The 26,588-nt window shown below is 50.1% G+C and overlaps 3 protein-coding genes across 5 annotated transcripts in view; 2 read left to right on the top strand and 1 right to left on the bottom strand.

The window, feature by feature from the left end:
• emid1 (EMI domain containing 1) overlaps positions 1 to 12,313 on the top strand; it is a 23,570-nt gene extending 11,257 nt beyond the window's left edge. The window contains 14 exon segments of the mRNA XM_067228319.1: positions 1,009 to 1,098; positions 1,281 to 1,342; positions 1,587 to 1,666; positions 1,668 to 1,714; positions 2,747 to 2,791; positions 2,938 to 3,050; positions 6,504 to 6,603; positions 7,821 to 7,910; positions 8,169 to 8,221; positions 8,324 to 8,386; positions 8,480 to 8,524; positions 8,732 to 8,776; positions 10,860 to 10,944; positions 12,092 to 12,313. Coding sequence (XP_067084420.1) covers positions 1,009 to 1,098; positions 1,281 to 1,342; positions 1,587 to 1,666; positions 1,668 to 1,714; positions 2,747 to 2,791; positions 2,938 to 3,050; positions 6,504 to 6,603; positions 7,821 to 7,910; positions 8,169 to 8,221; positions 8,324 to 8,386; positions 8,480 to 8,524; positions 8,732 to 8,776; positions 10,860 to 10,944; positions 12,092 to 12,228 — 1,055 coding nt within the window. The 3' untranslated portion in view covers positions 12,229 to 12,313.
• Positions 12,314 to 12,884: 571 nt separating this feature from the next.
• On the bottom strand, positions 12,885 to 15,582 carry rhbdd3 (rhomboid domain containing 3). Its single transcript, XM_067228318.1, has 5 exons — positions 15,259 to 15,582; positions 14,789 to 15,172; positions 14,564 to 14,690; positions 13,956 to 14,219; positions 12,885 to 13,781 (listed from the first exon to the last, which is right to left on the bottom strand). The coding sequence occupies exons 1-5, from the start codon at positions 15,413 to 15,415 to the stop codon at positions 13,613 to 13,615; spliced, it is 1,101 nt and encodes a 366-aa protein (XP_067084419.1). The 5' UTR covers positions 15,416 to 15,582; the 3' UTR covers positions 12,885 to 13,612.
• A 403-nt stretch (positions 15,583 to 15,985) lies between these two features.
• ewsr1b (EWS RNA-binding protein 1b) lies at positions 15,986 to 24,652 on the top strand. 3 transcript variants are annotated; one of them, XM_067227863.1, is made up of 17 exons: positions 15,986 to 16,085; positions 16,853 to 16,889; positions 17,002 to 17,053; positions 17,465 to 17,612; positions 17,836 to 17,850; positions 18,126 to 18,324; positions 18,516 to 18,787; positions 19,083 to 19,251; positions 21,519 to 21,556; positions 22,297 to 22,329; positions 22,452 to 22,567; positions 22,682 to 22,811; positions 22,926 to 23,036; positions 23,136 to 23,262; positions 23,406 to 23,506; positions 23,723 to 23,993; positions 24,253 to 24,652. In XM_067227863.1, the coding sequence occupies exons 1-17, from the start codon at positions 16,070 to 16,072 to the stop codon at positions 24,287 to 24,289; spliced, it is 1,872 nt and encodes a 623-aa protein (XP_067083964.1). In that variant the 5' UTR covers positions 15,986 to 16,069; the 3' UTR covers positions 24,290 to 24,652. The 3 variants fall into 3 exon arrangements, with proteins under 3 accessions (XP_067083964.1, XP_067083963.1, XP_067083965.1); XM_067227862.1 differs by having other exon boundaries at positions 17,462 to 17,612; XM_067227864.1 differs by lacking the exon at positions 17,836 to 17,850 and having other exon boundaries at positions 17,462 to 17,612.
• Positions 24,653 to 26,588: the final 1,936 nt, after the last annotated feature.

Here is a 26,588-nt window from a genome sequence, read left to right as displayed (position 1 = left end):
AGACCAGACCCAGACCCCCACCTGGCCACAGCCCAGATCAGCCCATTCAAAACATCCCCTAGCCCGGCGACACAAACTCCCACACTCCATAAAATGAAGTCAAGGCCAGGAGGAGAGTGTCCATGCTCTGGCTACAAGGAGCCTATTGTTCCTGTCCGCAACCCCCCCCCCCCCCCCCCCCCCCCCTCTCTCTCTCTCTCTCTCTCTCTCTCTCCTACTCTCTCTCTCCTACTCTCTCTCTCTCTCCTACTCTCTCATTCTCTCTCCTACTCCCTCCCTCTCTCTCTCTCTCTCTCTCTCTCTCTCAGTAGAAAGACAGGCCAGATGAGAGCAGCTTGGGGAAACGTAGCTTTTTGTGCTGGAAGGAGTCGACGCAGAGCATGATGAGGCGATGATGAGGCAGGGTTTATGATGACTGTGTGCCAGTCAGAACTGAGCCAGGGCCTAGTCTGGCATGAGCCCCATACCCTTCAGTCCTCCAGCCCTCTACCCTGTACCCTCCAGTCCTCTGCCCTGTACCCTCCAGTCCTCTGCCCTGTACCCTCCAGTCCTCCAGTCCTCTGCCCTGTACCCTCCAGTCCTCTGCCCTGTACCCCCCCTCCCAGTCCTCCAGTCCCTCTGCCCTGTACCCTCCAGTCTCCAGTCCTCTGCCCTGTACCCTCCAGTCCTCTGCCCTGTACCCTCCAGTCCTCTGCCCTGTACCCTCCAGTCCTCTGCCCTGTACCCTCCAGTCCTCTGCCCTGTACCCTCCAGTCCTCCAGTCCTCTGCCCTGTACCCTCCAGTCCTCTGCCCTGTACCCTCCAGTCCTCTGCCCTGTACCCTCCAGTCCTCCAGTCCTCTGCCCTGTACCCTCCAGTCCTCTGCCCTGTACCCTCCAGTCCTCTGCCCTGTACCCTCCAGTCCTCTGCCCTGTACCCTCCAGTCCTCTGCCCTGTACCCTCCAGTCCTCTGCCCTGTACCCTCCAGCCCTCTGCCTGCACCCCTAACCTCCTCCTCCTCCTGTGCAGAGACGGGGAACCAGCTGGTGTCTCAGGAGGCTGTGAGGAAGCCGTCCACACTCCGACGTCCTCCTGCCCGCGCCGGAGAGCCCTCTTCCAGTAGGACGCCTCCTCCTCCTGCCTCCCTCTCTTTCCCTCTCTTTCTCTCTTTCCCTCTCTCTCTCTCTTTCCCTCTCTCATACACCTCTCTCTCTTTATCATGCGAGTTTCGCATACACCTCTCTCTCTCTCTCTCTCTCTCTGTCTCTCATACACCTGTTTTTCTCTCTTTGTGATTTCAGGTTGTCTCAACTGCAGTCGAATCACAGCCCTGACTGACCGACTCAGCTCCCTAGAAGCCAAGGTACACACACACACACACACACACACACACACACACACACACAAGGTCCACTATGGGCAGAGCTTCACTTTATTAATCGCCAAGGAAATTCAAATGTTCAGAGTGTAACTGACTCTCTCTCTGTCTCTCTCTCTGTCTCTCTGTCTGTCTCTCTCTCTCTCTCTGTCTCTCTGTCTTTCTGTCTCTCTGTCTCTCTGTCTCTCTGTCTTTCTGTCTCTCTGTCTCTCTGGTCTCAACCCACCAGGTCCTGCTGCTGTCTGTTCCTGCCTCCTCACAGCGCCCCCTCCAGGGAGAAGGAGGAACAGCACCAGACTCCTCTCTCCTGGGGGGCCCCGCAGGCTAAAGGGGCCCTGGGAGAGCAGGGGCCCGCAGGTATGTTTCCCTCAGATGGAGGTCGCCCTGGTCAGGCACGCACGCTCTGTGACGAATGCACAAAGACAAAACATTCAGTCATGGTGGAGAGAGGAGAGAGAGACTGTCGTTCCTTCCTGGTGTTCCTCCCTACCTGTTCTCCCTGCACCCGTATCCTGTTTCCTCTGTCCCACGCGCACACACACTCCTTTCCTCCGCTGGATCCAGTCTGTGCTACTCACTTCCAGGGTTGTGAGGGTGTGTGGAGAAGAGAGAGCCCTCCAGGACATGAGCCCTCTCCAGGGCTGGAGCACAGCCAGACCCTGGGCTGCAGCGAGGCAGTCTGGGTGCTGGGCCTCTCTAAGGCCTCTCAATAGCGGATCAGTTTCCATCCAATTACCTTAAATGGAGTTCAGCCACAAGCCCCTCCAGGTTAAGATCATCTCTTCCTGGAGTCAGAGAGGGAAACAGTATAACTCTGTTGCCGGGCAGAGAAAGAGCTTTTCTACTGAACGGGACACTAGGTTCAGTTTCCCATGACCGGCCCATGGGGTCTGGCTTGTCTGTAGAGCCCCTCAAATCTCCCCAGGACCCAGGCCCCATCTCCCCAGGCCCCAGGCCCCATCTCCCCAGGCCCCATCTCCCCAGGCCCCATCTCCCCAGGCCCCATCTCCCCAGGCCCCATCTCCCCAGGCCCCATCTCCCCAGGCCCCATCTCCCCAGGCCCCAGGCCCCATCTCCCCAGGCCCCATCTCCCCCAGGCCCCATCTCCCCAGGCCCCATCTCCCCAGGCCCCATCTCCCCAGGCCCCATCTCCCCAGGCCCCATCTCCCCAGGCCCCATCTCCCCCAGGCCCCATCTCCCCAGGCCCCAGGCCCCATCTCCCCAGGCCCCATCTCCCCAGGCCCCATCTCCCCCAGGCCCATCTCCCCAGGCCCCATCTCCCCAGGCCTCCTCCTCCTAGGCTCTGTCTGTGCTCTGACACCCCCCCTCCCTTTCCAGTACCAAGGCGTGTTCCCGCTCACTAGTGTATCTCTGCTATCTCTCTTCCAGGCCCACAGGGGGAGAGAGGGACAGATGGCACGCCAGGGCGAGACGGTAAGATGAGCACAACCTCCTTTCACCTCACGTTACCTCACGTTACCTCACCTCACATTACCGTCCTTTCACCTCACGTTACCTCACATAACCTCACGTTACCTCACATAACCTCACATTCCCTCCCCTCCCTTCTCTGGCTCCAGGCGCGGCAGGATCCCGGGGCCTGCCCGGCCCGGCCGGACCCAGCGGCCCCAGGGGCGAGGCGGGGCTGAAGGGCCCCTTGGGATCCCCCGGCAGCAAGGGGTCCTCAGGACCAGTGGGTAAGACACACGCCTGGAGCCTACACCTAGCCAGAGCATGGGAACAGCACGGCCATTACTGAGACAGGATTCAGCCTGATACATGAGGAGTTCGCTTTGAACTCTCGGTCAAACAATCTGCCCTCGTCTCAGAAGGTGTCAACGACGCCTCATAAGGACCGACAGGGTCAGTAGCACCCCCGGCCAGCCACTTAACCCACTGGGTTTGAACACACAAGGGTGACAATGCCAGGGTCTCTCCAGTGTGTGTCACAACCAAAGCCTTGAAACAGGGCTGCTAAAACAGCCCCTCAGCTCGACTCAAATAAACCCACTCCGAACTTCCTAAAGCAGAATGTTTGCTTTGCTGTGAGACCGCTCGCTTCTTCCGCAAACCGCCATTTCCTCCGCGAAAAAAACATGTCTGCCCTCTGAGAGCACAGCCAGGTGATAACTTCCAGCACCAGCGGCTACGATGTGTTGACTTTTCAACCGTAGGACTTCCTAAAAACGGCTTGTGCTGGTCAGCACAGGATTCCCAAAGAGCTGCCAAAATATTTGTTCTTAGACTACACATTGTACTCCGCATGGAAACATGCCTCACTGCCCTCTCTGACCCTATGGGCAGGACACAGAAAAACACATCAATCTGTGGCTTTTCTCAGATAGTTATATAGTTCTAATAATACTAATAATAAATAACCGTTGGAAAATAGCAGAGTCCCTAGGCGGTTCTGACTCAGATGATAATAAAAATAAATAGTAATATAACTTTGTCATAACATCTGTTCTAGCGGTAAGCTGAGGGCGTGTCCGCTGTGGAACATGTGTGGGGGGGGGGGTTGAGGGGGGGGAGACGTCCCCCACCCCCTGTGTTCACATCTGACCCGTCCCTGGGTCGAGATGAGATTTAGAGCAAAACTACCAACTCACATTCTGAGAAGCACCATGTGAATTCAATCTGAAAGGAACATGAGCTGTATAGACAATCTAAGGGTCTTTATGCCTTCCATATGTCCATAGTATTATTGTTTCTTCACAAGCGTTCACAGACTGTGCGATGCTTTACATCCCATTATAGGTTCTCCCGAAATGTTTAAGTTCATTTTTGGCCCGTAGCCCAGAAAAGACAAACAGTAACATTGACTGAAAACATGTTTAACGTTTCGCGATCTTGTCAAGAGTACGTTTGGTGGCGAGAGGCACAAAGCATGGATAGAAGACAAGGAGATGTGATTATGACACCGCAGGAGAGAAGGCCAGGAGAGAGTGTGTTCGTTCAGAAGGCCAGGAGAGAGTGTGTTCGTTCAGACGGCCAGGAGAGAGTGTGTTCGTTCAGAAGGCCAGGAGAGAGTGTGTTCGTTCAGAAGGCCAGGAGAGAGTGTGTTCGTTCAGACGGCCAGGAGAGAGTGTGTTCGTTCAGAAGGCCAGGAGAGAGTGTGTTCGTTCAGACGGCCAGGAGAGAGTGTGTTCGTTCAGAAGGCCAGGAGAGAGTGTGTTCGTTCAGAAGGCCAGGAGAGAGTGTGTTCGTTCAGACGGCCAGGAGAGAGTGTGTTCGTTCAGAAGGCCAGGAGAGAGTGTGTTCGTTCAGAAGGCCAGGAGAGAGTGTGTTCGTTCAGACGGCCAGGAGAGAGTGTGTTCGTTCAGAAGGCCAGGAGAGAGTGTGTTCGTTCAGAAGGCCAGGAGAGAGTGTGTTCGTTCAGAAGGCCAGGAGAGAGTGTGTTCGTTCAGACGGCAGGAGAGAGTGTGTTCGTTCAGAAAGCCAGGAGAGAGTGTGTTCGTTCAGAAAGCCAGGAGAGAGTGTGTTCGTTCAGAAGGCCAGGAGAGAGTGTGTTCGCTCAGAAGGCCAGGAGAGAGTGTGTTCGTTCAGAAGGCCAGGAGAGAGTGTGTTCGCTCAGAAGGCCAGGAGAGAGTGTGTTCGCTCAGAAGGCCAGGAGAGAGAGCCATGCTAGCCATGACAGCTGTGTGGTCGTGGTTGAGGAGATACTGGAGAGCTTGTGGTTGCCTCGGGTAGTTTTTCCTGAATCAGCGTGAAAACTAGACATGTGCTTTCCTGAGCGGCAGAACCCTGACTCGCCCAACACACACTCACACACACACACTCACACACACACACACACACACATACACACTCTCACACACACACACACACACTTTCCCTGCTGCTGTAGCATGCTTCAGCTGCTTCAGGGGACCATCAGTCTGTAGGAAAAAACACTGTCTTGTTTGTCTTAACGTCATGCTAGCCGTCATGCTAGCACACCAGCACACACACTCTGGAGGGGCCCCTTAGAGGTGGCCATGTGTGCCCCCCCCCCCCCCCCCCCCCCCCCCACCCCCAGCAGAAACACAACACAGCCTTCTACGTTGCAGTGTTTACCGAGGAGGAGGTGAGCGAAGTGTCAGACCCAGTCAGGGCCTCAGGAACAACATTGCAAACGACCCACTTGCTCGCCAAATCGATGGCGCTAATAAAAATAAGTATGGGACAGCGAAGGTTGCTGTCGCTTGCGTCAATCGGGAGAGAGAGTGTCATTGGGAGGTTAGGAGACAAACCAGATAGGAGGAGATGGATGATTGGTGTGTGTGTGCAGGGCCAGGGGGGGGGGGGGGGGGGTCGAGCACAGTGTTACCTCAGGAAAAGTGCAAACAATGAGGTCAGATATGGTGGTGTGTGTGTGTGTGTGTGTGGGGGGGGGGGGGGGGCGTGAGGTACTTTGTTTGGGTTTCTGGTTCAGTTGGGCCAGTGGGACTAGTCAAATTTTGGCTTTCCTTACTCGCCTGTTTTCAGCAACATTAGAAACCATTGGAGGAGGGAAGCAGGAACACATCTAACTCCCCCCCCCCCCCCCCCCCCCCCACACACAGGCAGCGTTTCATTTATTACGCTCCAGCGCTGCTAATGCTCGTCGGTGTTTAATGGTGTTTATTTGAGTTTTCCCAGATCCCCCCTGTGAGCTCCCAGCACACGACCATTAAGCCCCCTCCTGTTAATTAGAGGGAACACACTCCCCTCTCCCTGTCGAACACACACACACTCCCCCTCTCCCTGTCGAACACACACACACTCCCCTCTCCCTGTCGAACACACACACACACGCCTCCCTGCTGCTGATGTTAGCCTCTCTACTGAACTGCCAAGCACTGAAACCTAATATACTCTGTCTCCCCTCTCTCTCTCTCTCTCTCTCTCTCTCTCTCTCTCTCTCTCTCTCTCTCTCTCTCTCTCTCTCTCTCTCTCTCTCTCTCTCTCTCTCTCTTTCCCTCTCCATTTCCCTCTCTCTCTCCCTCTCTCTCTCCCTCTCTCTCTCCCTCTCTCTCCTCTCTCTCGCCAACACACCGAGCCTGGTCACCATGGAACCTGGTCACCATGGAGCCTGGTCACCATGGAGCCTGGTCACCATGGAGCCTGGGCAGGTTTGTCCCTCGCTTCTCCAGAGCTGTGACCGATCTGTTGTCCTTCTCCCCAGGCCCCCGCGGCCCCCCCCGGGCTCCCAGGAGAGAAGGGTCTGCCCGGGCCCCCCGGCCCCCCTGGCCCCCCAGCACCCGCCATCCCAGAGTCAGAGCGTGGTGAGTTGAGCACCCTTGCACCACCACACACACACACACACACACACTGTATACACTATACACACTCCACATACTACATGCCACAAACGCCACTAGGTACTGCAGTGTTGATGTTGCAGTGGTTCAGCATGTGGGCTTGCTGAACGTTCCATTTCAGCCTGTGTGTCTTCACACCCCGATATTATGGGCCTGGACTCGTCCCAAAGCAGAGAATCCAGATGTGAAGTCCATCCTTGTCAGACCAGCACCCTCATCCACTCCCCTCTTCCCCTTCACACACACACACACACACACACACACACACACACGGTCATACAGACACACTCCTCGCAATAGGTGGTCTCTTTCTGGGCCACAGCACAGGAAGTGACCTCATTCTGCACAGACTGGGTTTGCGATGGCTGCAGTCTGAGTGGAGCTGCAGAGAGACAGGAACAGGGAGACGGTTTGTCAGGCAGGATCCTACCTTCTTTACAGTCTTGAAAGCGTCGCTGTCAGGTGGACTGGTGGCTGCAAACCTGCATCAAAGTTCCCACAGATCTGAGAAAGAGGAGACAGGAAAAGCGCCGATATCGTCAGATTTCGACTGCAGCGCAGTGTGTTTAAACTGGGCCATTCCCATCCCCCCGCGCCCCGCCCAAATCTGAAAGAGATGAAGGTCGCTTGGTGAGGGTCTGTGGGGGGGAGGTGGGGAGGGGAGGGGGGGGGGGGGGAGGTGGGGAGGTGGGGGAGGGGGGCGAAGACTCAAACGTCACACGCTGGGACGAGGACCTGTCCACCGATGATGTCACTCAACCTCTTCCAGATGTGTCGAGCTCTCAGCTGAGGGGGAGAGGGAGGGGGAGGGGGAGAGGGAGAGGGAGGGGGGAGATGGGGGAGATAGGGGTGAGGGCCTTGCTCCACTCCTCTCTGTGTCAGAGCAGAGCCAGGTAGAGAGGAGGCTGACAGCTTCCTGTCTGAGGACAGAGGAGGACTGAACGAATGCTGTCAAGGAATGTGTGACAGGAAAAGAAACTGATTGGCCTTTCAGTGCATGCCTGACAACTGACTATCTGGTCTCACATCAAGACTATATTTCATACTGAATTTACTGAAACAGGACTTTTAACCGGTTACCTAGACATTAATGTGCTAGCATCGCCCCCTGCTGGCGGTGACAGCAATAGCAGTGACAAAGTTTCACCACATTGTCCATTTGCGTTGTGTGTTTGCTCCAGGTCAGGGCAAAGATCACTTCATCTCCAACACCTTCCTCGACCAACGAGGTAAACCTGTCCCTGGCCCTCAGGGACCCCCTGGGCCTGCTGGTGAGTCTGTCTGTCTGCCTGTTGGCCCGTCTGTCTGTATGCCTGTCTGTCAGTCTGTTCATCCATCCCTCCATTTTTCTGTCTCTCTCTCTCTCTCTGTCTCTGTCTTTAAGCATCACTACAAGCAGACTGATCACCACAGCACCTACATAACTAAGAACTCTCCGTAGTGCTGTCTAGAAGCTTATCTAGTGCTGTCTAGAAGCACAGACCCTTCCAGCTTTCTGCTGACAGTCATGTCTCTGCCTTGTCCCCCAGGGCCCCCAGGCCCCCTGGGGCCCGTCGGACCCCCCGGCCCCGCTGGACAGAACGTAAGCTTTGTCTGTCAACTGTACAGAAAGAAATGTTACATTTTAAATGTCGTAAGGTGTCACGGCCCTTCATATCTGATCGTTCTCTCTGTCTGTCTTCAGGGCAAGGCAGGGCCCCCTGGGATGCAGGGCCCCGTGGGGCCTAGAGGGGAACGGGGAGAGAGGGTGAGTAACATACAGGTCTCTCCCCCCTCAGTCTCCCCCCTCAGTATTCCACCTCCAGACTTTCAAACAACTAACCTGAGTTTGGCTTTCCAGGGCTCTCTGGGCCATCCAGGAGAGAGGGGCTTCAAAGGAGAACATGTAAGCTACACATCTTCTTTTTACAACACAGTTTTACCTTGCGCTGTGGCTTAGTAAACACAAGACTCCTTTTGACCACTTCTTGTGACCACTTCTGATCCTTGATCTTTCGCTGTGCTTTCGAGAGAAAGTCATTATTTGCACGTTTCTTGGGATGACAGCTTCCTCTAAATGAATATTGTGTGATTGTAAATTGTTTCCCCGCAGGGCGCTCCTGGAGTCAAAGGGGAGCCAGGGGACAAGGGTCTGCCGGTAAGGATGAGGGGGGTCGGATGAGAGGGGTCGGATGAGGGGGTCGGATGAGGGGGGTCGGATGAGGGGGTCGGATGAGGGGGTTGGATGACTCCCAGGCTGGGGCTCATACTTTCACTGGTCTCATCACAGCTGACGTCAGTGTTCATTTAACAGCTGGAGTCTTCATTTGACTTGTTGGGTGTCACTCCTTAAAGAGACAGACTCCTGGTGTGACATGAACACTCTGTTGAAGTTTGCTGTGCGCTGAGGGGAGTGAGAGACTGTGAATGTTTCTGCTTTAAGAGACGTGGATTTCCTCTCTGTCTAATCTCTAACTTTCTGACTCTTTCTTTCTTTTTACAAGAACAATCTGAATGTAAGATATTTTCATTGTTAACCATGAATTCCCACGACATCGAGTTAGTTACCTGGTCATTGTCAAACTCTCTGTCCAGTCATCAGCATTACAGTTTTTCCGTGTCTGATTACTGTCAGTGTCCAGTGTCTTGTGCAGTCTTGCTGTGTTTAATGGAATGCAGGATATTCATTTGCTTTGAAAAACAAAATCAAGTACTTGTGTGAGGCATATGTTGGTGTGATGATGTTGCGGTGTTGTGGTTGCTATGGTGTTGTGGTTGTCATGGTGTTGTGGTTGTCATGGTGTTGTGGTCCTTGGGGTGTGTCCTGGCCCCCCCCCCCCCCCGTCACATCACTGTCCTGTCCCCACGCCAACGCTGTCCCTCTGCTAGCCGCTGTCTCCATGGCGACCTGTCACAGTCACACCTCTGTCTTTGGCATATACACTCACACACTCACTCACTCACACACTCACTCACACACACACTCACACACACACTCACACACACGTCTGGTTCTTACCGCGACACGTGAGTGGACAAGAGATACAACTACAAAGAACTAGTTATACACAGTACATTTTACACACACACACACACACACTCTCACACACACCTGGTACTTTTACAAAGATTTTAGCCTTCCTGTAGATATAAAAAAATAAATAAAACATAACTATAAGATCCCATGAATTAGTTGCCAATAAATACTCCATTTACTGTGGAATGCCAAATCTCACTCTTAAGTTTAGCTAGAGGGGCAGTTAGGGTGTGTTAGTGCTGGGTGTATGGGTTAGAGTGAACCAGGGGTTAGAGATGGAAGTGGATACAGCTATCCTCCAGTGTCCCACAATGCATGGGGGCATTGTTCCACCAGCAGGCACTGTCTACCATTTCTCTCTTGCTTGCAAGACTGACTCATCAACTGTTTATCACTGTGGGAAATGTCCTCACTAACACATGAACACCTTGTATGCGTGTTTTGACCAAAACGAGAATGATATTAACAGCTAATATGACCTAACATCACCCATTCACGGCATGTCATCTTCAGTCATCTCCATAGACCATGTTTGCTTGTGTCTGTGACTGACTCTTGTGTTCACAATTTCATGTTTATTCTTCATAGGATGACTCCTAAAGCCGTTATTTATATATATACTTATATCCCACATGGAAAAAAAAGAAAAACAGGAATCAAAGAATTCCTTTAGAGATATTCAGCCAATAAATACCAATGTTGTAAAAGATGATTATCATCACCCCATGAGATACCTATAGTGACCACACCAATATCTTAAGTGACAAGTGTCAAACCAGTGTTATCGAAACCTTATAAAAGCTTGCTTGGTCCCATTGCGGCACACTGTATGTAATACGGATAGCATGACTTCAACTTTGAGCCTTGATCCTGTCGACTCAACTCTTTTCCCCCGACAACATGAACGCGTTGTGACGAGCATGTCGTCATGGCCAGCATGGCTTCGACTGGCCAGGGGACAACTGCATGAGAACGAGGACCAATGAGAGATGCCGAGGGGGAGAGGAGGGGAGGGGGGGGGGGGGGGGGGGGGGCTCCGTGCGTGACTTGTATGTTTAACCTGCTAACTGCTGAGATGTATTGACCCGAGTGACGGGAATGACTTGGCACCTCGGCGAGCTGTTGTTTGGCTTGTGCTCGTTACCTTGACGGCTGTATCTGTGGCTTGTGCTCGTTACCTTGACGACTGTATCTGTGTCCACAGGGAGACGGCATACATCAGATCAGAGAAGCCCTGAAGATCTTAGCCGAGAGGGTTTTAATCCTCGAGACTATGATTGGTATCCATGGTGAGTAGGAGGTAGGAGGCAGGGTCAGCCTTAGGCCAGGGGTCAGAGGTCAGACCAGGGGACAGAGGTCAGACCAGGGGTCATGGGGTCAGAGGTCAGACCAGGGGTCAGACCAGGGGACAGAGGTCAGACTAGGGGTCAGGGGTCACACCAGGGGACAGAGGTCAGACCAGAGGTCAGACCAGGGGACAGGACAGGGGACAGGGGACAGGACAGGGGCCGGGTGGGGTGTGAACGGAGCCAGGAAACCCTCCAGGACATGTCCTGGTTTAGCCCACCTCCCTTCACCCCGTGCCCCCTGTCGATGTTCTCTGATAGGACCTTAGTTTGCAGATGTTCCAAGACTTGCAGGCAGACCTGGAGCTTCTGGCTCGCAGGGTCACTCTACTGGAGGCTATCATCTGGCCAGGTAACCCTGGGAACCCAGGTAACCCTGGGAACCCCTCACCCTCACCTCGGCCTCCTCCGGCCTCTTACATCAGATAAGATATCATCAATACATAGAATCAAACAGATAATATAAGATCAAGCTTCATTCTTCCTGAAGGAAATTCTTGTGCCAGAGATTGCTCCAAGGTTACAGCACTGCTCAAAAGTAACAGCACGGTAATAAGAATAGAAAAACTATATGGTAGTAAAATAGCTAAACAGCTCCACAGCTTTAGGTGCTGCAGGCCTCGTGCACAAGCTAGGAAGCACAACATGCCCTGGGTTAGCTGGGCTAGAAGACACACTGGTAACACTTTAGATCCAGGATTAGCTGGGCTAGAAGACACACTGGTAACAGGTTAGATCCAGGGTTAGCTGGGCTAGAAGACACACTGGTAACACTTTAGATCCAGGATTAGCTGGGCTAGAAGACACACTGGTAACAGGTTAGATCCAGGGTTAACTGGGCTAGAAGACACACTGGTAACACTTTAGACCCAGGGGATAGTAACAAGCACTCTGATATGCCTAGATGAAATAGTAGATTGTTTTCTACACGTAATAATGAGGAATAAGGTGAATTTACGCTACCTGAGCGTTGTGGAAAGTAGTATATAATATAAACACATAACACACTTTGTTAATGGTTAAGTGATTTGTGTGTGAATACTGTTGGTCGATAGGGTGGCCTGGCCCAAACTCTGTCTCTCTCCAACAGAGCCTGATCTGGGGTCCGGAGACGGCCCGTATGGCACAGAACCCCCGGGGTTCTACAGGGGCAAGAGAGCCGGAGTCCTGCCCCACCGCCCCCCCTCTCCCCCTCGGTCCTTGGACACCAAGCTTCTGGGCAAGTAGCCCCCTGGTTGTCCCTGAGGACCCCCACCCCCCCCTCCCTGATCTGATACTATCTGTTCCATCGGGCTGTACCATCAGATGAAGAGCATGTGTGTGTGGGGAGGGGGGGTGCCTCAGGGAAACTCCACTGACGCTCCAGTCTACTTGTACCACCTTCCGTTTCCTCAACCCCCCTGAGGACCCAGTGGTTTCTCCCGTGTAGCTTTCCTGTGGCCGGGGCCAGAACCAACTAGGGGCTCACAGAAAACCATGTCACCACATTCATGATACATAAAAGGAAAAGCCGATATGGAATATCTCTTGTGGTGCTCGTTTAACTGAAAGCAGGTCTGGACGAGTTGTTAGATGAGAGCGTGGCGCGAGGCTTCAGAGAAGACAGGCTGCCTCTGAAGATTCGCCTGGACGATCACACTGTCTGAGGTTTACTTATTTAAATATTGAGCATGTACAGTTTTCAGGACACCAAAACACAAACCTCTTCTCTCATATTCTTTTTTTTGTTATATTTCCATTATATTGTTTTACTTATGTAGTGCACTATAAAGATGAAGACGGCACAGACCTTCCTTGCTGAGATTAATATGAAAAGGTATACATTAAAACTAGTTCAGACAGTTATGTGGTAAGTGCTTTACCACCACGATTTGTTTTGAGAATTTTTATTTACATTCTGCAGTGAGATACAAGAAATTACAAGAAGTATAGTGTTAATGTTCTCTTCACAATGCAGTTTTTTTTTTGACAGGGTTACAACAACATGAAACCCTGTATTACAAAAATATTTCATTTAAACACAGCAATCCTCTCCTATTTGTAAGAAATAGTACCACAAATATCCCCCAGCATGGTAAAACTATTACATCATAGAGCAGCTTCTCTCACAAGCACACAACACACAGATCAGGAGTTCAAACTTGAAGACATTTATGTATTATTTCGTACCACTGTGACATTCTTTTTAAGACTGAATTCTCTTGTCACAGTAAAAAAAAAAAAAAAAAGGTTTGTTTCTTATTATATTACAGTTGTTGTGTTATTTAATGATCAATAGCAGTGCTTCGTTTTGTACTCTGGTGTGTGTCACGTAGATGTATTTCCCCACTTGGGCATCTTTCAAATCGCTTGTAAATGTGTTTTGTCTCGAGTAGAACGGTTGACAAAATAAATCATTGTTGAATTGTGTTTCTAAAAGGCCCGTTGTGTCATTACAGTCCTTCCTTCATCAGCAGGTATTTTAATAGTTAAATAAACACATGCGGGCACACACACACATCTCTCTGTTTACTTTAGCCCACAGGGTACATTTGAAAGCTCAGCAAAACCCAAGCATAAAACACAGTACTCCCTCAAAATCACTTATTCCTCCAGTGTCCTAGCCGACCTCTCAGGTTCGGTGTGGCGGCAGGAAGTTCTTCCCCTTTGACGTGACCACAGCTTCCTCCCCAACTCTGCCATCGATCAGCAGGGAAATGGCGCCATCTAGCTGTTTGGAGGCAGCCAATGCCAACACAGCCTTCTCAGTCGGGAAACCCATCTTCTCCAGTTGTTGTAGCCTGAGAGAACACATAAAGATACACATGTAATCACCTCAACGAGGTCATCTCAAAAGAGCAGCTAAGCCACACCACTAGTATGATTTTTCTGGAAAAATTATAGGAATTCATTTAACAGAAACTGTGATTAAACCTTCAGCGACTAAATGCATAATCTCCACACAGCTCACAGACCTAATAGAGGAAACTGAGGACTTGGGGACCTCCACTTTAGTATCGGGGGCCTCAGGGGCCCCCTGAAGGGAGGCCAAAATCCCCGCCCTCAACATCTGCTCGTCCAGGTGATGGGCCTCGGACACTGAAGCCGAACCGTCCAACAGCCAATGAGGTGCTGGCCCCGCCCACGGCTGCGGGTTCAAGAGGGGGGGATCTTCCACGGATGGTCTCCTAGGCAGATCCACCCGCCCCAGTGGGTCCAGCAGGGGGAGGGACCCAGATCTGGAGGGAATATATAACCAGTGTTACGCAATCAAACATACAGTTTGGGACAGGTCAAGTTCAGGCAGGGTCAGATGGCTGAGCGGTTAGGGAGTCGGGCTATTACTCAGAAGGTCGTTGGTTTGATTCCCGGCCGTGCGAAATGACGTTGTGTCCTTGGGCAAGGCACTTCACCCTACTTGCCTCGGGGAGAATGTCCCTGTAATTACTGTAAGTCGCTCTGGATAAGAGCGTCTGCTAAATGACTAATTGTAAGTTCAGTTTGGGACGGTTAATTTTGCACTTCGGGAGCAGTGTTTGTTGCGAGCCCTGGATGAGAGCGTGGACCAGCGTGATGTTCTCACCTGTGAGAAGCTCCGTGTGTGGGAAGCCGCAACCGGGAGGAGGAAGGAATGTAGATCCACTCAGGAAGGATGTCGAAACGTTTTGCCATCGCTACGCCCTGCAGCTCTGCGACGAAGGACTGCCGATCTCCAGAACAGAAGTTAAGGTGGTTGTGGAAGATGAGCCAACAGAACAGACTGAATCTACATTCCACACACGGAGGAGAAAGAGTCGGAGAAGGATACAGTTGTGCCCTATGCAGATGGCACAGAAGTGCAGGAGAGGGGATGTGTTGGGCAGCAACAGCAGGTTGAACAGTAGCAGCAACCAGGGAAGAAACCAAACCGGTATACACCTCAGCATCTTCCTCTGTTTCACCTGGCGGCACTGGGCCGTAAACAGGGCCAGCTGGACGGCAGAGAACCCAGATATCCGACTAGCCTCTCCGCCACCGATAAACAGGAGAAGCGTGTATAGCGGGGGTAATAAGACCATGGACAGGATCGATAGAACGAGGAGAGTGAAGGTTCCCCAGCGTCGTTCCTGACACGGTCCGAGCAAGAGCACGAGAAGAGCGTTGTAGAGAAGAGACGGAAGCTCATCGTGACTGACTGCATAGAGTGACAGATCTGAGAGAGGGAGAGTTGAGATGGTTAGAAAACAATCTTGCACGACAGACTTGCTTTAAATCCATGTGGTTTGTGCGTGAGATCACCTCGAAACCCGGGGAACTCTCCACCAGGTCCTAAACTCAAACTAGCTTGGATGCCTCCAAGCCACATAAGCATCATTGCACTAACTAGGCACGTTGAACCTAGGAAGAAACCGGGTTGATTTGATCCAAACCATAATGACAATACGGGCTCCAACATCGTCAAATAAGATGCCTTCAATTCAGAGTTTCATGAGGAGGACAGACATTACTATTTGTAGCTCGCCCCTGTACATTTACCATTATGTAATTACCAGCCCTCACTTCAAATAATGACAGATACTTAGAAAACTGCACACATGTTTAAACCTATAAGCTATCTAGCTATCTTGCAAGCATCTGCTAGTGCGTGTCAGTTCCTGTTTGCGTTACATGGGTTGCCAGGTTGGTTACAGGATCGTTTCAGAGCGAATTATGAATATTCAATAACTGTAAAAAGAAGATTACATTCAGTTTCAAGTTGAAAGGAATTCAGTTCAGAACTAATGAATTACATTTTAAATTATGCTTTTCAGGTTTTTCTATGTAATTATTACATTTCAACAATACGGCCACTCCAGATTCCGTCGTTAACAATTATTCAAGTTTGGCAGTTTAAGTAAATTATTCTAATTCTTTTTCCGGTGACACATATTTATTCCCGGAGAAATACGCCTCGACGGAAATGGGTTCATTACTTCCGGGGGGCATAGCCTATAGTTGAAGTCGAACCCAGCTGCATTTTATTTAAGTACGAAGTCAGTTACAATCTCTGATCGCGGGTTAGTGGACCAAACTGGCAACTCTAGGAACACTGCACCGACAAGAAACGAAGATGGCGTCTGCTCCGGGTGGGTAACGATTTTGTCGATATTCTATTCTCTAATTCAGACGGAAAAACTACTGCTCATTGAAATTTCTCAAGCATTTAAACATTGTTCTAGCTGTTATTATGCTCAAATGACTTTCGATCCATAGTTTAGACCGTAATATACACATTGAATTCCTACAGTCAGAAGACTGTTGCAGCCACTGCCTCGCCGCCACATAACGAGGGTCTGGGGGAGGGGTAGAGGGGCTAGCACGGTGCCGCTACCATTATTAGGCCAGTTAGCTAGCCAGGCAAATGTTGTTCAAATACATTAGATAAACATCTGGTATATTTTTGATGACGCACTAGTAAGGCCTTGGGTTTAAATGCATAGTAAAGCGACATTTGTGTGTTATCTAACGTAGCTAGCTCTAGCTGCGCTGCATGCTACTGTGTTAGCTGGCTAGCTACTAGGTCAAGTTAGCTATTCGGCGCCTTTGGCGGCCTTTTGTAAACGGAGGAAAACGGCGATGCCTTGTTTTCATTTGAGAATGTCTACAGTACATGCCAGCGTTGACTTCACTTTTTAGCAACAAGGGTCTCATTTGGGCCATGTTATTGTCCCAAACAATTCGCCCTCGTCAATGGTTTATTACATTTTATGTTTTGCACACGTGCTGCAGGGGATAGAAATGTGAACCTGTTAGTTTCAATGTAACGTAATGCAAAGTCGTAGATGTGTATCTGAAGTATTTGTTTTTACTATATTACCCTTTAACACTTTATTTTTTTCTTCCCTCTTCTCAGATTACAGTTCCTACAACCAAGCCAGCGCACAGCAGGGGTATGTGTTTACCTTGTAGAGTCCTTCAGATGTATGACTTGATAAAGAAAATTCCCCCCAAAAATGCTACAATCCTGATTTTCTAATATTGTGATCCTTTGTCTCTGTGCAGCTATGGCTCCTATGCTGCCCAGCCTTCACAAGGATATGGACAGTCCGCACAGGTGAGTGTTGAAACCAGCAAACTAGGGAGTCAGATGGCTGAGCGGTGAGGGAGTCGGGCTAGTAATCTGAAGGTTGCCAGTTCGATTCCCGGCCGTGTCAATTGACGTTGTGTCCTTGGGCAAAGCACTTCACCCTACTTGCCTCGGGGGAATGTCCCTGTACTTACTGTAAGTCGCTCTGGATAAGAGCGTCTGCTAAATGACTAAATATAAATATAAACTGCTCAGTTCTGCTAGTGTTACCTGGTCTATATCATAGGGGGTTAGGGTGATGATAACCCTATGATATCCCCTACGTAATCATATCAGTCGGGTCATTTAAATCTCAACAGCAACAATTCAAGCTTAATACTCCACGACCAGCCTATCTTGTGTGTTGATTGATGAGATGGTGTCTCTGTGCTCCAGCAGGGTTACAGCCAGCAGGGGTATGGGTCCTATGCCCAGCCTGCTGCAGCTGAGACGGGGTATGCCCAGACGGCAACCCCTGCTGGAAGCTATGCACAGCCCCCCCAGCAGCAGCAACAGTATGGTTCATCCTATGGGCAGCCGGCAGCAGGTCAGTACAAACGGACCGTACCATGTTTGTGATGTGGGGGTGGTGGGTTTGAGATGTCCACCGAACACCATTAGTCACAGCACTTTTAAGTGTTGGTCTTGTCCTACCGTGTCTATATGTTGTCTATATAAACGTGCTTTCTGACAACCTGTGTGTGTGTGTGTGTGTTTTGTTTCTTTCTGAAATGCAATATCTTTTCTCTTCTGTCACTATCTGGCTCCAGCGGGAAGTAAAGCAGGTTCGAGACACCGTTTCCTCTGCATGCATGCACCTCCATTCCACCGCATTGACACCCTCCTCTATGGCTTCACATCAGCATCTACTCTCACGTCTCAGCTTATGCATCACACAACGCGCACCACACTATTCATCCCGTACAACTAAAACAAGCCGGGAAGGGATATCAGAAATACAAATCCTTCTCAAACCAGTTTGATAAAAAATGAAAAACCCTAACCCTGCAGTGTCACTTACTTCCAGCTCGCTCCTCACCCCTCTGCCTCTCTCCCCCAGCCGGCTACCCTGCAGCCCAGGCTGGTGCCCACGGCTACTCCCAGCCCTCCCAGCTGTACGGGGCCAGCGGCTACGACAGCACCCCGGCGGCTGCTGCTCCGGCGGCGTCCCAGTCGTCCTACGGCTCCCAGCCGGGCTACAGCGCCCAGACGGCCTACCCCGGGTACAGCCAGCAGGCTGCCTCCGCTGCTCCCCAGAGGTGAGGGCAGCTCCTCACAGCAGGAGGGGCTGGGGAGGGGCGCACACCCCCAGGCACCGTACAGGGGAAGGTGCTTGGGAGCGCTTTTGTAATGTGGTGTGTTTGTCTTGCTCCGGTCGGCTGCTCTCTCCGGGGCATCAGTCTGTATCGGGACACTTCTGACTGTGTGTGTGTCCTGTGTGTTTCCTCAGCTACAACGCCAGCAGCCAGCCGTCAGGCTACAGCCAGAGCAGCTACTCCCAGCAGGCCGCGTACGGCCAGCAGCAGAGCGGCTACCAGGCCCAACAGGGGGGCTACAGCCAGCAGGCAGGCAGCTACCACCAGCAGGCCCCCCCACAGCAGCAACAGGCCCAGGCCTCCTCCTACCCTCCCCCAGCCTCGGGCTCCTACGGCCAGGCGGCCGCCAGCCAGTACAGCCAGCAGGGAGGACCGCAGAGCGGATACGGCCAGTCCAGCCATTACAGTATGATCCCTGTTCCTACCCTCTGATGCTTCTAGCCACGCCCACTGTAGTAGTTGATGCTTCTAGCCACGCCCACTGTAGTAGTTGATGCTTCTAGCCACGCCCACTGTAGTACTTGATGCTTCTAGCCACGCCCACTGTAGTAGTGTGGGGGGGGGGGGGGGGGGAATCAGAGCAGAAAATAGTCGATTGGAAGCGGGTAGTTCTGACAGTACTTCCACAGTATCGTGCCTTGAACAGATGTCTTGAGGCAGATATTTAGAAGTGAAAACGACCCTACCTTTTGTCTCCTCAGACAATTACCGGCAGGAGGGCCCCGGTAACGGTGCCGGTTACGGCTCTGAGCCGGCCGGTTACCCAGGCTCAGGTGAGAGCCGGGGGCCGGGCCGGGATGGCTTTGACAGGGGAGGCATGATGCACGGAGCCAGAGGCCGTGGGAACATGGGAGGCCGTGGAGGCATGAGGTAAGTGGCTCTCCTTGTCACCTGACGCCTCCTCTCTCCCCCCCCCCCCCCCTCCCTCACAGGTGGTGAGGCTAGGCTAGGCAGGGCTGAGGATGGATGGTTCCCTGCCTGTGACACACACAGGGTTTTGTCGTTAACAAGCTCAAAGTATTTAAACGATCCGGTCCATATGAACGTTTTCTCGTGTAGTTTGATTTAATAATCCGAGTATGCTCCTCAAGGGCCTTCCTAAAAGGAAGAATCCTCCAGAACTATCTAACTCTCAGCCCTGCTGTCTGGCCAAAGGTAAGAAGGGTAAATCTGTGTTGGGGCGCACATTTCTGAACAGAGAGCTGGACTTCTAAAGCATTCACTTGGATATTTCCTGTTGCTGTATCCCAGCATTACAGGTACTTTATCAGCAGTATTAATGACCTCAGCAAAGGATATGCTGTAGCTTTCATCGGAAGACTTTGGGTTTTGGCTGGTTTTAGTGACTTGAAAGCACGGAAGCACTAGAGTTTACTTGATTTGAACTATTAAGTAACTTATTTTCTTGAGGGGAAAAATGAAAAGGATCAAAGGTATTTGACTGTCAAATCGTGTTTACACATAAAAAAACAAAAACAACAAATTTTTTACCACAAGGGTATATTTCCAACAAACATACAGAGTTCAACTAGCATCAATTATCTTATAATAATTATAAATTGTCCTAATGATGAGGTTTTCTGTGTCTGTGTGCTGTTTGAAGTACACATCTGGGAGTTAAGAGAACATTTTACATGCATCCAAGCACACCTCAGGGTTCCCCCCATAGTAGAACCATGATTAGTAGAACCATGCTCACCACCTACAAGCTGACACATACTGTTCCCCACTCCCTGTCCTGCTCGTTAGCGTCACTGAGCACCAGATCGGCTTCACACAGTCCAGTCCAGGTTCATTTGATGCCCTAGTTGAAATCTCATAGGAACGAAAGATGAACCGATCTGTTCTAGAGAACCCAGATGATCTGCTCATGCTCAAAGGTGTTTTGCCCTTATACCTCAACAGTGCGTATGTATGCTAGTGTGTAAGTGTGTGTTCACCCTATATGGGTGGCGATAATAATAATTAACACATTTTTACTTAAAGACTTAAACATAACGCATTAGCCTCATATCTAAATATTCTTACTGTGTATCAGATAATATGTTATTGAACCTGTCCTGTTTGGAATGTTGACAGCGTTTCACAAATTTAGTCTGCCTTTTAAAAAATTGTTCCATCCTTAACACGTATATTCTGTAATTTGATTTGGGTAATTTTGCAGACTGGTTTGTGATGGCTTTAACTTCCCTTCAAGACATATTTTCAATGGGAGCATTGTTATTTAATGTAATTTTAATGTGTTTTTGGATTACAAATGTTATCATGTTAAATCACATTCCTTTGAGCACCTTCTTTAACATGCTTTGTCACATTTATACGCTACAGGTGAAAGTGACAGCCATTAAAAGCATCTATTCTAGAAAGTACCGGTTCTATGTCGAGGCAGCTGCTTAAACGCAGGACTTGTTCAGGTTCTGGTTCCACCTTAAACCCAGGAGATGAGATGATGGTCTTTTAAAGGGAAACACTTCAAACTACTGTTCTTTCATAGATATACTTTGGGAAACATTGTAAAATGGTCTAGTTCATTTTTATATTTATTACAATTGTGTAAAATCAAAGTTTTTTTTTTTTTTTTCTCTTTCACAATGATGTACAATGTGTTTTTGTATTTATTTTCTATTTCAAAGGTGAATGTAATCACCTGTTTTTTATGTCAAATTTCAGATGCATTGCACTTCAGACGAGACGTTACGTTTACAGTTACTCTTAACATTTTTTTGTTTCAAATGTAAAAGTGTTTTGTCGTCAAGGATGTTAGTGTACAAACCAGTGTAGAACTATCCCAACATGCATTGCATCTGAAATCTCTTATCTTTTGTAACAAACACATGGGATTTATCCCATGTTCTCCCAAGGGTGGAAACTAGTCACTCAGTTATAGCCTTTATCTGCTATTGAACACTGTGGCCCCTCTAGTGAAACACGATCACATAGTTGCTGTTAATTCCCCCCCTCTTTCAAGTGAATTTCTTTTGTCTAGACATTTTCTGGGGATGTTTCTCAGTACTGGTAGGCTAGGCAGAACTGTGTTCCTAACGCCCCCATCCCCCACAAGAGCCCCAGAGGCTAGAGGCGTGGAAGTTGCTGTAAAAAGGGAAATCGGCTTCATTTCTCCATTTATTCCCTCATAGCATCGCTGGAGACCGAGGTGGCTTCAGTAAGCCCGGTGGTAAGTTAACGAGAATTACACTGGCTAGTCCACTCCAGACTTTCAGACTGCTAGAGCATGTTGCGCTCAGGAGTATTCACCTGATTTTAAAACCTTTTACATTGGGGAGCAGGGTCATTTTGTGTTTGGATGCCAACTATATTTATACATATTTATATACATGGATGGTTTATTATGATAAAAAGGAATAGAGGGGGATCCAGATCGGTTGTCTTGACACATCAGTTTTACAAAAGGTTCCTTTTTTAATTTTATTTTTTCACACAAAAGGGTAATCTTGTAGGTTTTTCTATCACTGCTTATGGTAACCTTGAACGTAAGGTTTTACAATGAGAATTTAATAATGATTGACTGTTGCCAAGAAGTGTCTGTTTTGAAAATGAATTCACACCAACATTTTCAGAGTTGAAACCCCCCCCCCCCCCCCCCCCCCCAGGGTTTTTTTGGGGGTGTTAGTATCTGGTTACAGACTTTTTGATTTCATTCAAATGGCACATTTTTATATTTTTAAAAGGGTCTGAGGTATTTTATTTCTTTTTATATCGAAAATCTTCCGTTAAGAGGGAAAGCATGGTCTACCACAAGGTACCATTTAAAATTTTTCCAAAATGTCTTTTGAGTGTCAACAAGGAGCGTCTGGGATATCACTTATACATACTTGTCAGGAGGTCAAAGGTAGTGGTGAGGGTTGCAGCCTAACGTGTGTCTCTCCGTCTCTCTCTCTCCCGCTGGGATGACAGGACCCATGGACAACGGAGCAGAGCGTGATATGGGTGAGTAGAGGAGGCCTCCAAACACCTGGAACCATCCAGACACTGTTGCTGACCTGGTTGTGTGTGTTGCTGACCTGGTTGGGTGTGTGTGTTGCTGACCTGGTTGGGTGTGTGTGTCCCAGGGCGCCAGGAGGAGCAGGATGACTCTGAGAACAGCACCATCTACATCACCGGCCTCACGGAGAGTGCCACTCTGGAGACCATGGCTGAGTTCTTCAAACACGTGGGACCCATCAGGGTGAGGATGAGAGAGAGAGACGAGGAGGAGGAGGAGCTCTGTGACCACGTACAGCAGCCTGGGTGACTGTGATGGTGTGGTTCCCATAGTAACAAAAAAACCCTGTTGTTTCAGATGAACCGCAGGCTGGGCCAGCCTGCCATCAACATCTACACAGACAAAGACTCTGGCAAGCCCAAGGGAGACGCTACCCTGTCCTACGAAGAGCCCTTCTGTGCCAAAGCTGCTCTGGAACACTTTGATGGTGGGTTACCTCGGCAACCATTCCCCCTCATGTGGGCAAGCCGGATCTTTAAACTGGTCTAGTCGTTTGTAACAACAACTCCCTCCTTCCTTCTTTCCCTCTCTCCCGTTCCAGGTAAGGAGTTCCAGGGCCGGAGGCTGAAGGTGTCCATGGCCCGCCGTAAGCCCATGATGGGGGGCATGAGGGGGGGAATGCCCATGAGGGACGGCATGATGGCCCGCGGAGGTACGTCTTAACGCTCACTTCCTGCTTTCATCGAAACCCTCAGGGTTTACACCAGCATGTCCTGGTCCTGGTGCGATGCTAAGCTCTGTGTTTGGCCAGGTATGATGGGGCGTGGAGGAGAACGCGGGGGCTTCGTGCCCCGGGGGGGCCCGCGGGGGATGGGTCGAGGGGGCCCGCCGGGTGGCAACATGCAGCAGAGGGCAGGAGACTGGGAGTGCCCTAACCCGTACGTACCCCCACACAGGACCCCGTCCTCACGACCATTAACCATCAGCATAGATCTCATCATCCTCACATCATGATTATTATAATAATACATATACGGGTAATGTGTGCTGGCTGCAGTGTCTCATCAGTGTGGTTCTCTAGGGGCTGCGGGAACCAGAACTTCGCCTGGAGGATGGAGTGTAACCAGTGCAAAGCCCCCAAACCAGAGGGGCTAGGTGGGGGGCCTCCATTCTCTCCCCCTGGTAGGTCTCTCACACACACACACACACACACACACACACACACACACATACTGCTTTTAGAAGTATGGTTTCCATGCCTGTGTAGGCTCACATACAGACCACTGCTGTTAAACGCTGGTCTTCACTGCATCAGAGAGCTAACCTCCATCTGACTAACTCCCCTCATCTGTGGCCTCTGTTGCTGTGACTGACGTGTGTTTCTCTCCTCTCCTACAGGGGGCGAGCGAGGCCGGGGGGGCATGGGCATGCGTGGTGGCCGGGGGGGCATGGACCGCGGGGGGCCTGGAGGCCTAGGGGGCCCTGGGGGTCCGGGGGGGCCAGGAGGGTTCCGGGGTGGGTGGGGTGGTGACCGTGGCGGAGGTTTCAGGGGCCGAGGGGGGATGGACCGAGGGGGGTTCCGGGGGGCCAGCAGAGGGGGCCCTCCCATGGACCCCATGGGGGGCAGGGGCCGCAGAGGAATGGGGCCCCCAGGCAAGATGGACATGAGGTGAGGAAACATGCCCAGTAGAGCGCCATGGTGATATCTATCCACCCTAGACGCATAATTCACTTGTGCTGAGAAGTGTATAAAGCGAAACAAGACGTCTCGAGTGTGATACAGACAGTTCATCTGCAGTTGATGGAAAAAATATTGATTTGGTTCGGGTTTTTTTCGTGACGTGGTCTCCACGGAGACCGGGGGCTGTGTGTGGTGCTGTGCCCCCCCCTCTTCCTCCTCCCTCTTCATGTGTTTTTCTCGTTCCCAGGGACCATCGCCAGGAACGCAGGGACCGCCCCTACTGAGAAACGAGACCTTTTGACATTTTCCATTTTTGTGCGGGATTAGATTTTTAAAAAGCAATTTTTAATTTATGATTCCATATTTATAAATGGTTAGTGAACTGCTTTAGAAAGACCTGGCGCAGTTTCATTCGACGCATATAGACTCATGTTTTTAGTTATTCCTCGTTCTGTTTGCCCTTGGTTTAGTGATCTTGACTTGTGCAAGTGTTTTTGCAGTTCTTAGGTGTACAGAATGGTTTAGGACAGTATTGTAAAACGTGACACGTTATATAATTTTTTTTTTATTATTATTGTAATTGCCTAACCCTTTCCCAGTACTATGTAATGAACAATTTTGAGAATAAAATTTCCACTCTGATTTGACACCACGACTCATTATTTCCATCGATACTGGCCCCCGCCAGTTGCAGCGCGCAGTACCGTGTTGTCCACCAGGTGGAGGTGTTGAGTCTCCTGCGTCGAAGCTGAGCGCCGCCGTGATTGGTCGGTTGGTCCCCATCTACTTTGATGAAGATGTATCAGCTGGAACCAGAGCATGACTAAGCTGGAGTTATTTGAGGACTCCCTAAGCACACTTTAACCTTGTTGTCCCGCCAGTGTGTTGCCCTCCACTGAAAACCAAACACTTTCTTTGTCCTTCCCGGTGACAGCCAACACGTGAGTTCACGAGTCCACATGTGCCACCAAACAGTCGTCTACTGTCCCGTGTAGCTATCATCTGCGGCACAGATGTCCTCGGCTTTCTCCCAGAGAGAAGTTTTTAACTTTGAGGTTGTGCTTCGTTTTTAATAGTCCTTCAGGGTCGTCCATACAATCCTTAAGTGTGTGTGTGTGTGTTATTCCTAGTCAGACTTAACTGTTAATGAAAACCTACAGTTAAGACTTGAATGGACAGCTGTGTGTGTTTTTAGCCCTCCTCTGTCTAAATGGGGTCCAGGCATGAGAGGACCTTTGGTGAGGCACAGCTGATGTCTGGAAGTTGGGGATAGGATCCAGTTGCTTGTCATGCCGGGGAATGAGCGTGTGTGTGTCACAGAGAAAAGCTGATTCATCCCAGCCAGAAAATGATCTCATTTCTCCAACTTCTCTCTCTCTCCCTCGCTCGCTCTTAAAGGAACAACCCTATTTTTTAAATCAAAACAAAACGGGCCAGGCCTCGCTGAAATTCAAAAGATCACAAACCGGGGAGGCCCCTTTGCCTCGAGTGGCCTCAGTGAGACTAGACCGCTTGTTTGTGGGTCAGTAGACAAGGCCTACTGCATAGTCTATACATTACACGCTTGAGGCTTTGCCTAAATATGTGGATGTCCATAGAAGATCCAGGTATGATCTGGGAGAATCCTTGCACGTTGATTAATTTGTGTAATTCGACGATAGCCGATGCTTATCCTTGTCAGATAAATTCCACATTATACTCTTGTGCCTAATCTGAGGAAGATGTACATTTTATCTTGTGTGGTTATCTAACTGCTCCCCTTTCAACTGTTTGAGAGGCTCAAGACGTAAGTTAGAGAGCGTTCTACACAATATCTTATCGAGCTAATTTGCATTAGACAGCTTCTCCCGTTTAGTCATTCAGCGTCTGTTTAAAATGTCAATGGTGTGTCGGAGACCGGTGACAGTCTTCTTAACCAAAGGTCACTGCTGCGGGCGCAGTTCAGTGAACTATTCATCATCTTTGCTTTTGTTCGTCGGAACCATCTGTGATCATCTTCCTTTGACAAACTGATGTTATTGTTGGTCACCCACGATAGGGCCGTTCTAACAACAAGCAAAGACACTCCCGCCTGTGTTTTCTTCTTATTGACAACAACGTGTCCATGTTTTATCGCTGCTTTTAATGTAGAGATAAGTCTCTCTATCAGTCAGGCAAGTGTTCCCCTTGATGTGATGTGATGTGATCAGAGCGCATCATGTCCTTTCGACGCGTTAGGCCCAAGCGATATGGCCAATTATCCACGATCACAATGCGCATAGGCCTATGCTGTCAATTTGTTAATAGGTAATCTAGGATATCCGAAAATAATGTTCTGCTTTTAACTAAAGTAACTATATTCCTTGTATGGGCTATACTGATGTGATAATATTGCTATATCAGAGTTCATGTGCGGTTTTTATTGGAGGCAGTGAACACAGGGTTAAGTTTTTTTTTTTTTCTTCTACCGGCGCTTATCCTCTCATAATGGGATATGCCGCTGAATCGCTCTGCTAGTCTAAGCTATAGCAGGTCAACATGTTCAGAGCAAGAGGCGGCGCGATGTGGGCAGGGCTTTTTTAATGCGAGGGGGGCGATGTGCAG

This window comes from Osmerus mordax, chromosome 24 (assembly GCF_038355195.1).
Source record: "Osmerus mordax isolate fOsmMor3 chromosome 24, fOsmMor3.pri, whole genome shotgun sequence".
In the NCBI taxonomy this organism is placed as follows: Eukaryota; Metazoa; Chordata; class Actinopteri; order Osmeriformes; family Osmeridae; genus Osmerus; species Osmerus mordax.
The sequence above is the reverse complement of the archived record's forward strand: the minus strand, read 5'-3'. Positions and strand labels throughout refer to the sequence as shown.

Coding starts and splice junctions, on each gene's coding strand:
- ewsr1b (XM_067227862.1), top strand. Junction 18,325..18,515: donor GCCTCCGCTGCTCCCCAGAG/GTGAGGGCAGCT, acceptor GTGTTTCCTCAG/CTACAACGCCAGCAGCCAGC. Junction 18,788..19,082: donor CGGCCAGTCCAGCCATTACA/GTATGATCCCTG, acceptor TTGTCTCCTCAG/ACAATTACCGGCAGGAGGGC.
- rhbdd3 (XM_067228318.1), bottom strand. CDS start 15,415: ATGTTGGAGCCCGTATTGTCATTATGGTTTGGATCAAATCAACCCGGT. Junction 14,220..14,563: donor ACACACGGAGCTTCTCACAG/GTGAGAACATCA, acceptor TATTCCCTCCAG/ATCTGGGTCCCTCCCCCTGC. Junction 13,782..13,955: donor TCCTCAGTTTCCTCTATTAG/GTCTGTGAGCTG, acceptor GTGTTCTCTCAG/GCTACAACAACTGGAGAAGA.